The sequence below is a fragment of the Micromonas pusilla genome, assembly GCF_000151265.4.
Source record: "Micromonas pusilla CCMP1545 genomic scaffold MICPUCscaffold_10, whole genome shotgun sequence".
NCBI classification, from domain to species: domain Eukaryota; kingdom Viridiplantae; phylum Chlorophyta; class Mamiellophyceae; order Mamiellales; family Mamiellaceae; genus Micromonas; species Micromonas pusilla.
The window spans coordinates 593491-605947 of NW_003315891.1; the positions used below are offsets into that span (position 1 = coordinate 593491).

At 70.4% G+C, this 12457-nt stretch overlaps 7 protein-coding genes across 7 annotated transcripts in view; 5 read left to right on the forward strand and 2 right to left on the reverse strand.

Moving 5' to 3' along the window:
* Positions 1 to 247: 247 nt before the first annotated feature.
* On the forward strand, positions 248 to 3634 carry MICPUCDRAFT_51206 (uncharacterized protein; the record flags this gene model as incomplete). The annotated part of the gene is made up of 1 exon (XM_003061437.1): positions 248 to 3634. One exon carries the CDS (start codon positions 248 to 250, stop codon positions 3632 to 3634), a length of 3387 nt encoding a protein of 1128 aa, XP_003061483.1.
* A 192-nt stretch (positions 3635 to 3826) lies between these two features.
* MICPUCDRAFT_51207 (uncharacterized protein) lies at positions 3827 to 5040 on the forward strand (the record flags this gene model as incomplete). Its single annotated transcript, XM_003061438.1, has 2 exons — positions 3827 to 4874; positions 4979 to 5040. The coding sequence occupies 2 exons, from the start codon at positions 3827 to 3829 to the stop codon at positions 5038 to 5040; spliced, it is 1110 nt and encodes a 369-aa protein (XP_003061484.1).
* Positions 5041 to 5293: 253 nt separating this feature from the next.
* MICPUCDRAFT_20601 (uncharacterized protein) lies at positions 5294 to 6590 on the reverse strand (the record flags this gene model as incomplete). Its single annotated transcript, XM_003061675.1, has 2 exons — positions 5294 to 5381; positions 5533 to 6590. 2 exons carry the CDS (start codon positions 6588 to 6590, stop codon positions 5294 to 5296), a joined length of 1146 nt encoding a protein of 381 aa, XP_003061721.1.
* Positions 6591 to 7023: 433 nt separating this feature from the next.
* Positions 7024 to 8046, forward strand: MICPUCDRAFT_51209 (uncharacterized protein; the record flags this gene model as incomplete). Its single annotated transcript, XM_003061439.1, has 1 exon — positions 7024 to 8046. The coding sequence occupies one exon, from the start codon at positions 7024 to 7026 to the stop codon at positions 8044 to 8046; it is 1023 nt and encodes a 340-aa protein (XP_003061485.1).
* A 486-nt stretch (positions 8047 to 8532) lies between these two features.
* Positions 8533 to 10230, reverse strand: MICPUCDRAFT_1615 (uncharacterized protein; the record flags this gene model as incomplete). The annotated part of the gene is made up of 2 exons (XM_003061676.1): positions 8533 to 9543; positions 9616 to 10230. Coding segments are annotated over 2 exons (1626 nt in total), but the record flags the coding sequence as incomplete, so codon positions are not given.
* A 978-nt stretch (positions 10231 to 11208) lies between these two features.
* MICPUCDRAFT_51211 (uncharacterized protein) lies at positions 11209 to 11661 on the forward strand (the record flags this gene model as incomplete). Its single annotated transcript, XM_003061440.1, has 1 exon — positions 11209 to 11661. One exon carries the CDS (start codon positions 11209 to 11211, stop codon positions 11659 to 11661), a length of 453 nt encoding a protein of 150 aa, XP_003061486.1.
* Positions 11662 to 11852: 191 nt separating this feature from the next.
* MICPUCDRAFT_51212 (uncharacterized protein) overlaps positions 11853 to 12457 on the forward strand; it is a gene marked incomplete at both ends in the record, with an annotated part of 1700 nt that continues 1095 nt past the window's right edge. Inside the window, 2 exons of the mRNA XM_003061441.1 lie at positions 11853 to 12075; positions 12335 to 12454. Coding sequence (XP_003061487.1) covers positions 11853 to 12075; positions 12335 to 12454 — 343 coding nt within the window. The remainder of the gene's footprint in view (positions 12076 to 12334; positions 12455 to 12457) is intronic.

Genomic DNA, 12457 nt, shown 5'->3' on the forward strand with positions numbered 1-12457 from the left:
AGCTTCTCCCGTCCGCGCGTCGCGTCAGGGCTCGCGCCTTTCGCCCGACACCGCATAACACGTCGCGCGGGGCACGACGCGCGCGCTCCACTCCCGCGCGCGGTCGACGTCGCCACCGAGACGCGCGCCGAGCCGTCGAGCGACGGGGATGCCACGCCGTCGGGCGCGTCGCGTCCATCGCTAACATCGTCGCGTCGCGGCGTCATTGAAAAAAAAAACCTCGGAGCGCGCGAGCGCGAGATCCGCGATGGGGCGCCGGAGGCCGCCGAGCGAGCCGTCCAGCTTCGACGCCGAGCTCGCGCCGAGCTTCGGCGCGCTCGCGTGCGAGGCCGCGCGAGGTGCGTCCCCGACTCGACTCGCCGCGACCCGCCGTCGCGTCGCGTCGTCCCTCCCCGGCGTCCGTCGGATTCGAACGACGTCGCCGCGAGCGAAACGACAGCTGGTCGACGAGCGAGCGCCCGTCTTGACCGTCCGCCGTCCCCTCCCGTCTCCCGCCGCAGTCGTGCACAACCGCCGCGCGTCCGAGAGCAAGAGCCGCCGCCGCCGCGCCTCCGGCGGGTTCGCGCCGCTCCTCGCGAGCGTCGCGCGACGATTCGCGCTCGTCTCGTCGTCGTCCTCGGACGACGACGACGACGAGGAGGACGGCGACGACGTCGAAAAAAAAAAGGCGTCGCCCGCGCGGCGACGAAAAGCGACGCGAGGCTCCAGCGGCGGCGAGGCGACGATGACGCGCGTGAAGGACGCGGAGCACAAGGCGCAGACGCCGACGGCGGCGGAGCTCGCGACGCGGACGCCGTCGCCGTTCAAGTCGTCGTCGCTGAGCGTGCACGCGCTGAGCGACGACGGCGCGACGACGACGACGACCGCGACAGCGAGCGGCGGCGGCCGGCGACCGCTCGGACGACGCTCGAGCGCGACGACGACGGCGTCGTCGTGGGACGCGGACTTCGACTCCGGTTCCAACTCTGACGCGGACGCGGACGCGGACGCGCCGGTGGTGTCCGCGACGAAGCCGTGGCCGCCGGAGATTCTCGCGGAGTACCTCTCGACGCCGCGGTCCGCGTCTCTCGCGTCCGCGTCCGCGTCCGCGTCCGCGTCCGGGTCCGCGGCGGACGTGGTGGACGTCGAACGGCTCGTCGCGCGCGCGCGGCCGCACGACCTCACCCCTCGCGCGGACGAAGCCGAGCGCGCGTCGATGCGCGTCGTCGCCGGGTACGCCGCCGCGGGGCCGCTCGCGGCGGCGTCGCTGCCGTCGTGGGACTCGTTCGAGAGGGAGCCGGAGCCGGGCGCGGGCGGGGAGGAGGCGACGGCGACCGGGACGGGGACGGGGGGCGGCGCGGTCGGGGAGCGCGCGGTCGTCGCGGGTATCGCGCCCGTCGGCGCGGCGGCGCCGCCCGCGACGGCGCGACCGTCGACTCCGCCGCCAGCTCCCCCGCCGCCGCCCCGCGGCGGGCTCGGGAACCCTCAGCCGCCTCCGAGCGGCGGAGCGAAAAGGCCGCCGCCGCCGCCGCTGGGTGCGCTCGCGAACCCTCCTCCTCCTCCGCCACCGCCACCACCGCCGCCGAGTGGTCTGGCGCGGCCTCCTCCTCCACCACCTCCGCCGCCGCCGGGCGGTCTGGCGAAACCTCCACCTCCACCTCCGCCGCCGCCTCCTCCCTCGAGACTCGGCGGCGCGCCTCCGCCGCCGCCGCCGAAGCCGCGGTCGCCGATGAAGGGCTTCGTCCCGCCGCCGCCGCCGCCGCCGCCGCCGCCGGGAAAGGGCGCGCTCAAGGCGGCCCCGATCCCTCCGCCGCCGCCGAACGGTCCGCAGTCGCCGAACCGGAAGCCGAACCCCGCGGCGGCGTTGCGGTGGCGGCAGCTGCACTGGGAGGTCATTCCCGTGATGCGCATACGCGGCACGGTGTTCGAACGTCTGCGCGACACCCCCGACGACGAGGCTGGGATCGACCACGACTCGCTGAAAGGGTTGTTCAGTCAATCGAACGCGCGGACGGCGGCGGCGAAGACCGCGGCGGGGGGTGGAGATGATAACGGACCAACCGCGGACGTTACGAAACCGACGGGTCCCGGCAAGCGCGCGCCGGTGATCACCCTCCTCGACCTCAAGCGCGGGTCGAACATCGAGATCATGCTGTCGAAGATGAACCCCGACGTGGAAGCGATCGCGCGCGCGGTGCAGTCCATGGACGCGGCGGCGTTAGACGCGGAGAGCGTCGCCGGGATGATCCGATTCTTACCCACCGCGGACGAGTGCGTCCTCGTCAACGCGTACGAAGGCGACGAGCGCGCGCTCGGGAAGGCGGAGCGGTACTTCCGCGCGCTGACCGCGGTCCCGGGGTTCGACAGCAAGCTGAGAGCGCTGGAGTTCAAGCAAGGGTTCGCGTCCGCGATCGGCGCGGTGCGGGACTGGACCGAGTGCGTCGATCGGTGCGCGACGGAGCTGAAGCAGTCGTCGCGGATGGGCCGGCTCATCGCGCTCGTGTTAAATTTGGGAAACGCGCTCAACGCGGCGAGAGGCCCCGCGCACGGGTTCGCGCTGTCGTCTCTGCCGAAACTTCTCGACACGCGCTCGTTCGACGGAAAGACGACGCTGCTGCACTACCTCGTCGCGCACTTGGAGAACACGCCGAAGGATTTAGACCTCCTGCAGTTCACCGCGGACCTCCCCTCGCTCGAGCGCGCGTCCCGTCTGACGTTTGCGCAAATCGAAGAAGAGCTCGCGCCCCTGCACGCGGGCCTGCGCGCGCTGTCCGAGGAAGTCGAGGCCGCGACGAAGCGCGTGACGTGCGAGAGCGTCGTCGTCGAGGCGTTCCCGGCCGCGGCCGCGGACGCGGAGGACGCGAAGGACGCCGCCGCGGAGAGGGCGTTCAGAGAGGCGCTGGTGTCGTTCCACGCGGACGCGGCGGCGCGCCTCGCCGAGCGCGTGGCCGCGTTGGACGACGCGAAGGCGAGCTTCCGCGAGGCCGCGAGGTACTACGGCGAGGACGCGAGCAAGATCAAGATCGGTCGGGAGCCGGAGCGTTTCGCGAAGGTTGTCGCGGACTTTGGCGCGCTCGTGGCGACCGCGCGAAGGGACAGGGGAAAGGTGAAAGCCGCGGCGTCCGCGTCGCCGAAAGAGAAGGAAAACGCGGACGACGCGGGGACGGAGCGACCGCCGAAGAAGAAGCTCAGCTTCGCGGGCGGCGACGGCGGCGGGTCGTCGCCGGAGGGCGGGTCCGACGGCGGGAGCCCGACGCTGCCGCGAATCAAGATCGGGAAGAAACGCGACGACGACGACGACGACGAGGGGCGGAGACGGTTCACCGTCGTGGACATGTTGAAGGACATCAAGGAGGGCGGGGACAGGGTCGGCGGGTTGCGTAAGATCGGCTCGCCGAGCAAGCGGCAGAAGAAGCCGTTCTGGAAGAAAGAGGCGGACGAGCGGGTTGCGGCGGCGAAGACGTCTGCGCTCGGGAAGGAAGCGCCGCCGACGCCGACGCCGGCCGGCGGAGGAGGCGCGGGGCCGCCGCCGCCGCCGCCGCCGCCGCCGCCGCCGCCGCCGGGGGGGAAGATGCTGGGGAATCCCCCCCCGCCGCGCCGCCGCGCCTGGGTTGAGACGCGCCGCGACCGACAAATAGATGCACGCGCACACTAGCAGCGTAGAGATGTAAACGTAGACGACGACACGACGAGAGAGACTCCTTTCGTACTCGTTCGTTAACCTCGTTGTTATTCGTTTTTCCGCCGCCCCAGCCCCATCGTCCGAGTCAGATGCATTTGCTGTTCGTCCCTCATCAACCCTCGAGCCGATACCGGCGGGGTTCGTCCCTCAGAGTCGCCGCGCGCGATGACCTCGACGCTCGCCGCGACCGGCGCGGCCGCGGCCGCCGCGCTTCGCGCTCGCGCGCCCCCCCGCGTCGCGTCGACCGCGCCCGCGCCCGCGCCCGCGCCCGCGCCCGCGAAGCGAGTCGCCTCCGTCGGCGCGCGTCGTCCGATGTTGACGCGCGTCGACGAAATCGCGCCGTCGTCGCCCATCTCGACGCGCCGCGTCGCCGCGCGCGCGAAAGGCGACGGCGTGATGGGCGACGCGGAGGACCTCATGCGCAAGTACGGCGACGCCGCGAGCGCGACCGGGCAGTTCATAGGCAAACAGGCTGGGATGAAAGGCGGTGGCGCGCCCGCGCGACGCGCGAGGTCGTCGAGGGATGGCAACGGCGACGGCGTCTTCGCGCTTCTCCTCGTCAACGTCGCCGCGTTCGTCGCGGACAACTGGCTGCGGCTGCCCGTCATGCGCGCGCTGTACCTGAACCACATGCACCCGCAGTGGTGGCAGTTCGTGACGAGCATATTCTGTCACGCCAACTGGGCGCACCTCAGCGGGAACATCTTCTTCCTGTACGTCTTCGGGCGGATCGTCGAAGAGGAGGAGGGGACGTTCGGGGTTTGGTTCTCGTATTTATTCACCGGGGTGGGCGCCGGGGTGGCGTCGTACCTCGTCCTCCCCAAGGCCGCGGGCGGGATGCTGGGGCTGGGCGCCGCGGCGACCGTCTCTCTGGGCGCGTCGGGCGCCGTGTTCGGTGCGTCGCTCGGTCTCTCGACTCGCGGCGCGCGTCGGCGTCTCGTCGTCTTCTCTCTACGATGGATCCGATCCGCCGCTGACGCCGGAGCGACCGTCCCTCCCTCCCTCTCCCTCTCTCCTCCGTCCGTCCGTCCGTCCGTCCCGCCAGGCTTGTTCGCGATCAGCGTCCTGACGAAGATGAAGATGAACTTCAGGAAGCTCCTCGAGGCGGTCATCTTGGGCCAGTTCGTGATCGAGCGTTTCCTCTCCGAGGCGCGGATGGCGTCCGCCGCCGGCGGCGTCGGCGCGGGGGGCGTGAACCACGTCGCGCACTTAGGTGCGTTCTATACAAAAGTTTTTCACCCATCTCCCGGTTTCAACATTTGATCGCGTCCTTTTTCAACTGACCGATGAACTATTTTTGTATGGAATGGCCCTTAGCCGGCGCGCTCGTGGGGGTGCTGCTGATTTGGGGGCTGCAGAGGATGCTGCCGCCGGAGTGAGCGCGCGGGATGAGCGGTGCGATGACGACGTACGTCGCGCGTAATATTCATCACTCAAATCGTTACAACCCGAACCCTTATCGATCGCCCTTCGGCGCGTATGTCGTCCAGTCGCGGGGGCCGCTGTTTTTCAACGACGCCTCCGCCTCCCTCCCCGGGGTTCTCTCCTCTCCTCTCTCTTCTCTCCTCTTCTCTCTACGACCATATTCGCACGCCGCCGCCGCGAATACCACGCCCGCGAATACCCCGCCCCTCAAAACACGCCCACGAGCGTCGCGAGCGCGAAGACGATGAACAACACCCCGCCGGTGATCCCAACCTGTCGCTCCGAGATGCGTTCGCTGAGGGCCGTTCCATACGAGCGAACGTCGGGGTGGAGTTCATAGGCGTCAGTTGGAGTTGAAAGGCGTCGAGGGCGGGGATTGAAAGCGAGGGGTAGGAGGAGAGATGCGCCGGGAAAAGTCCTTAAGGATCGGCGTCCACCTCGCGAACGCGGTCGTATGGGGACCAGTGTATAGAGCGCGCCTGAGCAGCGCGCCGCCGACGACGGCGATGGACGTCGCGAGGAGATGTCCGACCGTCGCGCCCGTCGCCACCCCGAGCGGGTTCTGCGCCGCCCCGAGCGCGATCGTCGCGAGCATGCTCCGATCGCCCCACTCCGCGATGAACACCAGCGTGAACGTCTCCCAGTAGTTGGCGAGCCACCTCGACGCGGCGTTTCGCTCGGAGCCCGTTCCTCCGCGTTTGCCCGCGGCGGCTTCTGATTCGCGCACCGCCTCCTCCGCGTCCGCGAGCTCGCCGCCGCACGACGCCGCGTCGTCCGCGTCGCACTCGGGCGCATCCAGCGCTTCCTTCAGCGTCCGCACCCCGAAGAAGAGCAGCAGTGCGACGGCGAGGTACTCGCCGACGGGCAGCGACGTCGTCATCGCGCTCGGGATCTGTTGAAACGCGCGGCCGATGGCGACTGATATCACGGACATGAGCCCCAGCGCGCTCGTCGCGCCGGCGAGGACGACGACGCGACCTAAGCGCATCGCGAGCAGCGCGGCGATGAAGAAGGTCTTGTCGCCGAGCTCGCTGACGAAGATGAGCGCGAACGCCGCGGTGAATCCAGACTTGGCGAGCGCGGCGACGGCGGCTTGGCCGAACATCGTGTTTCGAGACAGGAACCATCCCGCCGCGGACGCGACCGCGAGCGCGAGCGCGAGGATCGCGGGCGGTCGCTTCGACGGGCGTCGAGATCGCGCGTCGTTCGCCGGGGCGACCGCGGACGCGCTCGCGGCGCACGCGCGCGTTGGGGCGCGCCGCGCGTTTCCGTTTCGGCGGCGTTCTCGACGCGCCGCGCGGGGCTGGACCGACGTGGACGCGACGCCGCCGGCGGCGAGCCGTCTCGCGCGCGTCGCGTCGCGCGCGCCGAGAGACGCGAACGACGACGCGAGCGGCGCGCGGCCGGAGCGCGTCGCCGCGGGCGCGTGGCGCGCGCGGTCAGACGCCGCGAGACGCGGCGCGACCGAGGCGGCGCGCGCGGACGTCGACGCGAGCGTCGTCATGAGTCACGACGGGCGGCTCGCGCGAGGAAACCTAGCTTGATGATTCCTCGAGACGCGTAATGCAGTGCGCGCTCGCCCTCTCTCTCGCGCGCGCCGCGTGAAGCGCGTCGACGCCGACCCTCGCGATGCGTCCGGGGGAGCGTCGAAGACGTCCCGCGCGCGCGCGTGTGACCGAGGCGTCGCGGACGCGGCCGCCCGAGCGAAAAGCGCGGACAAACACCGTTATCTTAAAAGTGCCGTGTGCCGTGTGCCGTGTGCCGTGACGTGTGCCCGCCAGATCATCAGATTTGACCCCGGCGTCGGCACGGCCGACCGATCGATTTCATCGGTGAATCTGGTTCTGTTTTCCTCGGACGCGGAGACGACCGGAAGCGCGAGCAACGAGGGCGGCGGCGGCGCGTCGTCCGCCCGCCACACCGCCGCGCGCGCGCGCATGCCGCTGTTCGGCTGGACCTCCCGCGCGCGCGATGCCGCCGCCGCCGCCTCCGCCGCCTCCGCCGCCGCCTCTCCTCCTCCCGCGCCGGCGACGCCGACGCGCGGGAGTCGCGACGCTCGTCGCCGCGGTTCGAGCGGCGACGTGGTACTGTCGGTGGACGCAGATAACGCAGCTGTCTCTGTACCTCGCGAGCTCGGCGCGGGCGAGCGCGCGCGCGCGTCGACGCCGCCGCCGCGGCTGAGCGCGGAGGAGGAGGAGGAGGAGGAGGAGGAGGAGGACGCCGTCGACGTCGAGCTCGGGGAGATACGCGTCGTCCCCGCGGACGGCGCGTCGTCCGAGAAAGAGAAGGGAAAAAAAGCCGAAAAAAAAGACGACGACGAGGAGCGCTACTGCAGGATATGCATGGAGAGGATCGCGCGCGCGGAGCTCGACGCCGGGACTGCGACGTCGCTCGGGTGCGCGTGCGTCGGCGGGTTCGCGCACGTCGACCCCTGCGCGGAGCAGTACGCGAACGCCAAGTCGGACGCCACGTGCGAGGTGAGAGTTTTTTTTTTGGCTTATTTTTTGGTTTTGGTTCTCTCGAAACACCTCACCCTCGCGCGCGCACAGCTGTGCTTGGAGAACATGGACGCGCTGGACGCCATCGTCGCGAAGCTGCGCGCGTCGAGACGCGGTCGCGCGCGAGGACGACGCGCGATCTTGGTCTTGAACGACCTCCCGACCGGCGCGGGGGGTCGAGCGATTCGCTCGAGAGAAAACGACGCGCACGGAGACCCCGTCTTTGACGTCGAGGACGCGCGGCTGTACCGCCCGGGGTGGGGGAGTCGGAACCCGGGGATGTGGCTGTTGTGGATCATCACCCGGCCGTTCGTGCTGGTCGCATACGTGAGTCTTTACTTCGTCACGTGTCTCGTCGCCGCGATGGCCGTGCCGGCGGTGATACTTTTTTGCCCGGAGTTTTTAGACGCGTCGTTCTTTTTCCCGGACGTATCGATCCAGCCTGAGGCTTCTCCTTCGTGATCGCGCACGCCACCACCACCATCGTCGCAGTGTCTGTGCGGCCCGTGCCTCATGTGGTTGCCGTTTCTGACGATAATCGCGTTTTGGTTCCTCGTCGCGTTCAGCTTGTTTGGGGCGTTTTCGAGTGCCGGATGACCGTGTTGACGTTGGCGTTCTTCGGGTTTATGATTTACTTCATATTCTTCTTCGACGACGGGGGCGGCGGCAGGGGGGCGAGGAACGCCGGCGGGATGGACGCGCGATCGGGGTGGAAGAACCACACGGCGTGAGCGCGCGCGCGTCCGCTGCCTTTCTCGTCGTGAAGACTAGCTAGAGTAGACTAGTCGCGCGCGCTCGCGTAAAAAATCTCATCAGACTAAAATAAAAACCAGCGGACGATCACGCGGCGCCGACGACGGTCCCTCTCCGCGCCTTGTTCGGCGCGAGTTTCCCCGCGCTCTTCGCTTTCCTCTTCTGGCTCGCGTCCCTCTTCGCCTTCACCGCGTCTTTCCGCTTCTTATCCTTCGCCGCCTGCAGACGTTCCCTCGTCGCGGACTTCCCGATCAATCCCGGGGCTTCCTTCAGCCCGAACGCCGCCGCGACGTGCCCCAAGTGCAGTCGTTTGACGTGGAAGATGTGCTTCAAGTCCGACGGGAACGTCGCGTACGCGCGGACGTGCGACCGGAACGCGTCCTTCGCGAGCGTCGCGAGCTCTTTATCCCCGCCGACGGCGCCGTGAAGCTTCTTCTGCAGACGTTGCGCCGCGGGGTGTAGATGCGGCGACCGGTCGTACTCGCCGCGCGGCGTCCCTCCGCCGCGCCCTCCGTCTAGAACGTCAAGCATCGCGGGCACGCTCGCGGCGCAGAACTTCACGCCGAGCTCGCTCAGAACGTTCGCGTACTCCGTCTCCCTGGGTTGCAAAAACAGAACCGCCTCGCCCTCCCGCCCGAGCCGCGCCGTGCGTCCGACGCGATGCACGTACGTCGTCGGATCGCACGGCGGGTCGACTTGCACCGTCGCGCCGACGCCGGTGAAGTCTAGACCGCGCGCGCCGACGTCCGTGCACAGGAGGACGCCCGCGGTCGCGGCGGCGAAGCCTTGGTACACGGCCCTGCGGTCGGGCTGGGATAAGACGCCGTGGAGGCGGAAGACTTCGTACCCGCCCGCGCGCAGATCGTCGTCGTCGCCGCCGCCGCCGCCGCCGCCGCTCGCTTTCCCTTTGCCCCCGCCCGACGCGAGCCACGAGAGGACGCGGTAGTGAAACTCCACGGACTCGCACGAGGACAAAAACACCATCACCTTCGGGACCGCGCCCTGCATCCACCCCGCGAGCAAACCCGCGAGCGCGGCGAGCCGGCACTTCGCGGGCACCTCCACCGCGGTGTGCCTCAGCTGCTCCGGCATGCGCATCACCATCTTCTTCACGTCCTCCGCGCCGAGATCCGCGCCGCCGTCCAACGCGGCGATCGCGTCCTTCATCGCGGCGTCGGCGTCGTTCGAGTTTGGGTTTCCTTTTCCCTTCGAAACGCCGCCGCCGTGTCCGTTTCCGTTTCCGTGTCCGTGTCCGTTCCCCGTCCACCCCTCGTCCACGACCTCGGGCTCCTCCGGGTCGATCTCGATCGTCGCCGGATCCGTCATCGCGAGGTCGATCAGTCGCGACGTCCCCGCGGTCAGCGTCGCGGACAGAAGCGCGGTGCACCGCGCCGCGCCGCTCGTTCGCCGGTTCAGATCCGCCAAGATCGCGTTCAGATCCTCCTCGAACCCGAGGTCCAACAGCCGATCCGCCTCGTCCAACACGAGCCACCGAAGAAGGTCCGCCTTCATCGCCTCGGTGTGCCGCAGGTGGTCCAACAGCCTTCCCGGCGTCGCCACGAGGAGACACACGCCCTTCCTCAGCCGCGCCTTCTCCTTCTGCTTGTTCTCGCCCCCCACGACGCCACCGCACACGACCCAGTGGTACGGCCTCGACAGCGTCGCCGCCGTCTCCAACACTTGCGCCGCGAGCTCGCGCGTCGGCGTCATCACCAACGCGCGCATTCCATCTGCCCTCGCGATCCGCGGCGTTTCGCTCCCCAGCGCCGCGAGCAGCGGGCACAAGTACGCGAGCGTCTTCCCCGACCCGGTCTCCGCGCGCACGAGCACGTCTTCGCCGCGGCAGAGGTGCGGGATCACGCGCTGTTGCACGCGCGTCGGGGCGGCGAACCCCGCCGCCGGGGAGCGGAGGTGCGCGGCGAAATCCGCGGGGAGGCCGACGCCCTCCCACGTCCGCGCGGCGGAGGACGCCCCCCCCCCCGCGCCGAAGACGCGGCTCGTCGCGAGCGCGGAGAGCGGCGCGGAGGAGGACGCGAACGACGCGGGGTTCTTCGCGCTCGCGCCGCCCTCGGCGGCGTCGCCCTCGCCGTCCGCGACGGGACGCATCGCGCGACGCATGAGCGACGCCCAGTCCGAGGGGTTGAATCCGCCGCCTTCCATCCCGTCGTCGTCGTCGTCGTCGTCGCCGTCGCCGTCCATCGCCGCGACCTCGAGGTCGTTCCCTTTCCCTTTCCCGCCGCCGCGGCCGCCGCCGCGGCCGCGGCCGCCGGCGACGCCTCGGCCGGCGCCGTCCTTCCCGCCGCGCCGTCCTTCCCGTCGCGTCGAGGACGACGGTCTCTCCGCGGCGGCGCCGTCGCCGTCGCCGTCGCCGCCGCCGTCGCCGTCGCCGTCGCCGTCGCCGCCGTCGCCGTCGTCCGCGTCCGCGGGTCGCCAATCCCCCGGCTGCGCGCCTCTGCCGCCTCCGCCGCCTCGCCCTCCCGCGCCGGTCCTCCCGCCGCCGTCGCGTCCGCCGCGTCCGCCGCCGTCGCGCGATCGCGGCTTCCCGACCATGTCGGCGCGCTTCCCCGCCCACCCGCGATGACGCCCTTTCCTCGGAGGCTTCATGACCGTCCTCTTCCGCGGGTTCCCTTTCGGCTTCCGCGCGCCGTCGTCGCCGCCCGCGTCGTCCATCCCCGCGAGGTTCAGGACGAAGCCGCCGTCGTCGTCGTCGCCCATCGTGGCGTCCGCGGAGGCGGCGCGCGACGTGAATCTGACAGAATCGCGTTCGACAGCTCGCGGGGCGAGAAGTAGAAGTCTCTTCTCGACGCTTTCTGTTTCCGCGACGTCCGCGCACTCGACCGCGCGCACCGCCCACCGCGGACGACGCGCGTCATGCTCTTCGCCATCTCCACGACGACGAGCGCGCTCGCGGCCGCGCCGACGCGCGTCCCCGCGAGGCGCCGCGCCGCTCGCGTCGCGACGACGACGACGACGCGCGCGACGACGACGACGACGACGACGACGACGACGACATCGGAGGATAACGCGTCGACGGCGTCGACGTCGCGCTTCCTCGCCGCCGCGCTCGCCGCCGCGACAATCGCGACGACGGCGTGCCTCTCCGCCCCGGCGCCGTCGACCGCGAACGTCGGGTACGCGAACGACTGCGACCCGATATGCCACGTCCTGGACGACGGCGCGGCGAAGAGCAAGGCGCAGGAGGAGGCGTTCAAGAGGGAAGGGCCGCCGATGGGCGACCTGATGGCGCAGCTCCAGGCGCAGCGGAAGGCGGAGGAGGCGGCGGCGGCGAAGGCGGCGCCGAAGAAGGACGGCACGAAGTTTTGAGCGGCGCGCGCGTCTGGGAGAGAGAGAGAGCGTAGGGCTAGCCAGCGCGTGTGAATGACAGCGTGCTAGGATGCATCGTACGCGCGTCGGCCCGCGTCGTCGCCGCGCGCGTCCACCCCCTCCGAGACGAACAGAAAGTGATGAGAAACGCCACGTCACTCGATCGGCACTTTCGAGCGCGCCGGCCGACGATGGCGACGTCGCTCGCCGCCGCCGCCGCGTCCGTCGCCCCGCGCGCGACCGCGCGCCCCGCGCGTCCGCGAGCCGCCGCGCGCGGCGTCCGCGGCGGCTCCCGCTCCGTCGTGGTCAGAGGCAAGAAGGGCGCGTGGGCGAAAGAGTTCGACCCGGACTACGAGAAAGACAAGGAGGTGGTGGAGATCACCGCGGAGGCGGAAGGCTGGCCGGGGCTCGCGAGTGCGTCGTCGTTCCGCTCCACCCACCTCTTCGATTCCCTCGCGCGACGCGACGCGACGCGCGCGTCTCCCTCCATCGGGGCCCTCCCTCCTCGCGGCGTCGCGCCGCGGCGAAGGCGTCGCTCTCGCCGCGAGACTCCCCCGTCGCCCATCCATCCCGTCGTTCCGCCCGGTCTTATCCATCGATCGTCGCTCGCTGACGACGCGCTCCACCCTCGCCGCCCTCGCCCTCGCCCGCCGCGCGTCGTCCGTCGTCGCAGAGGACACGGAGGTGGAGACGTACAACATCCTCACGAAGCTCACGGGCCCGCTCAACATCACGTGGAACGGCATCGGCGTGATCCAAGTCCCCAAGGGCGCGACAAGAAGGAGAGCGAAACGTG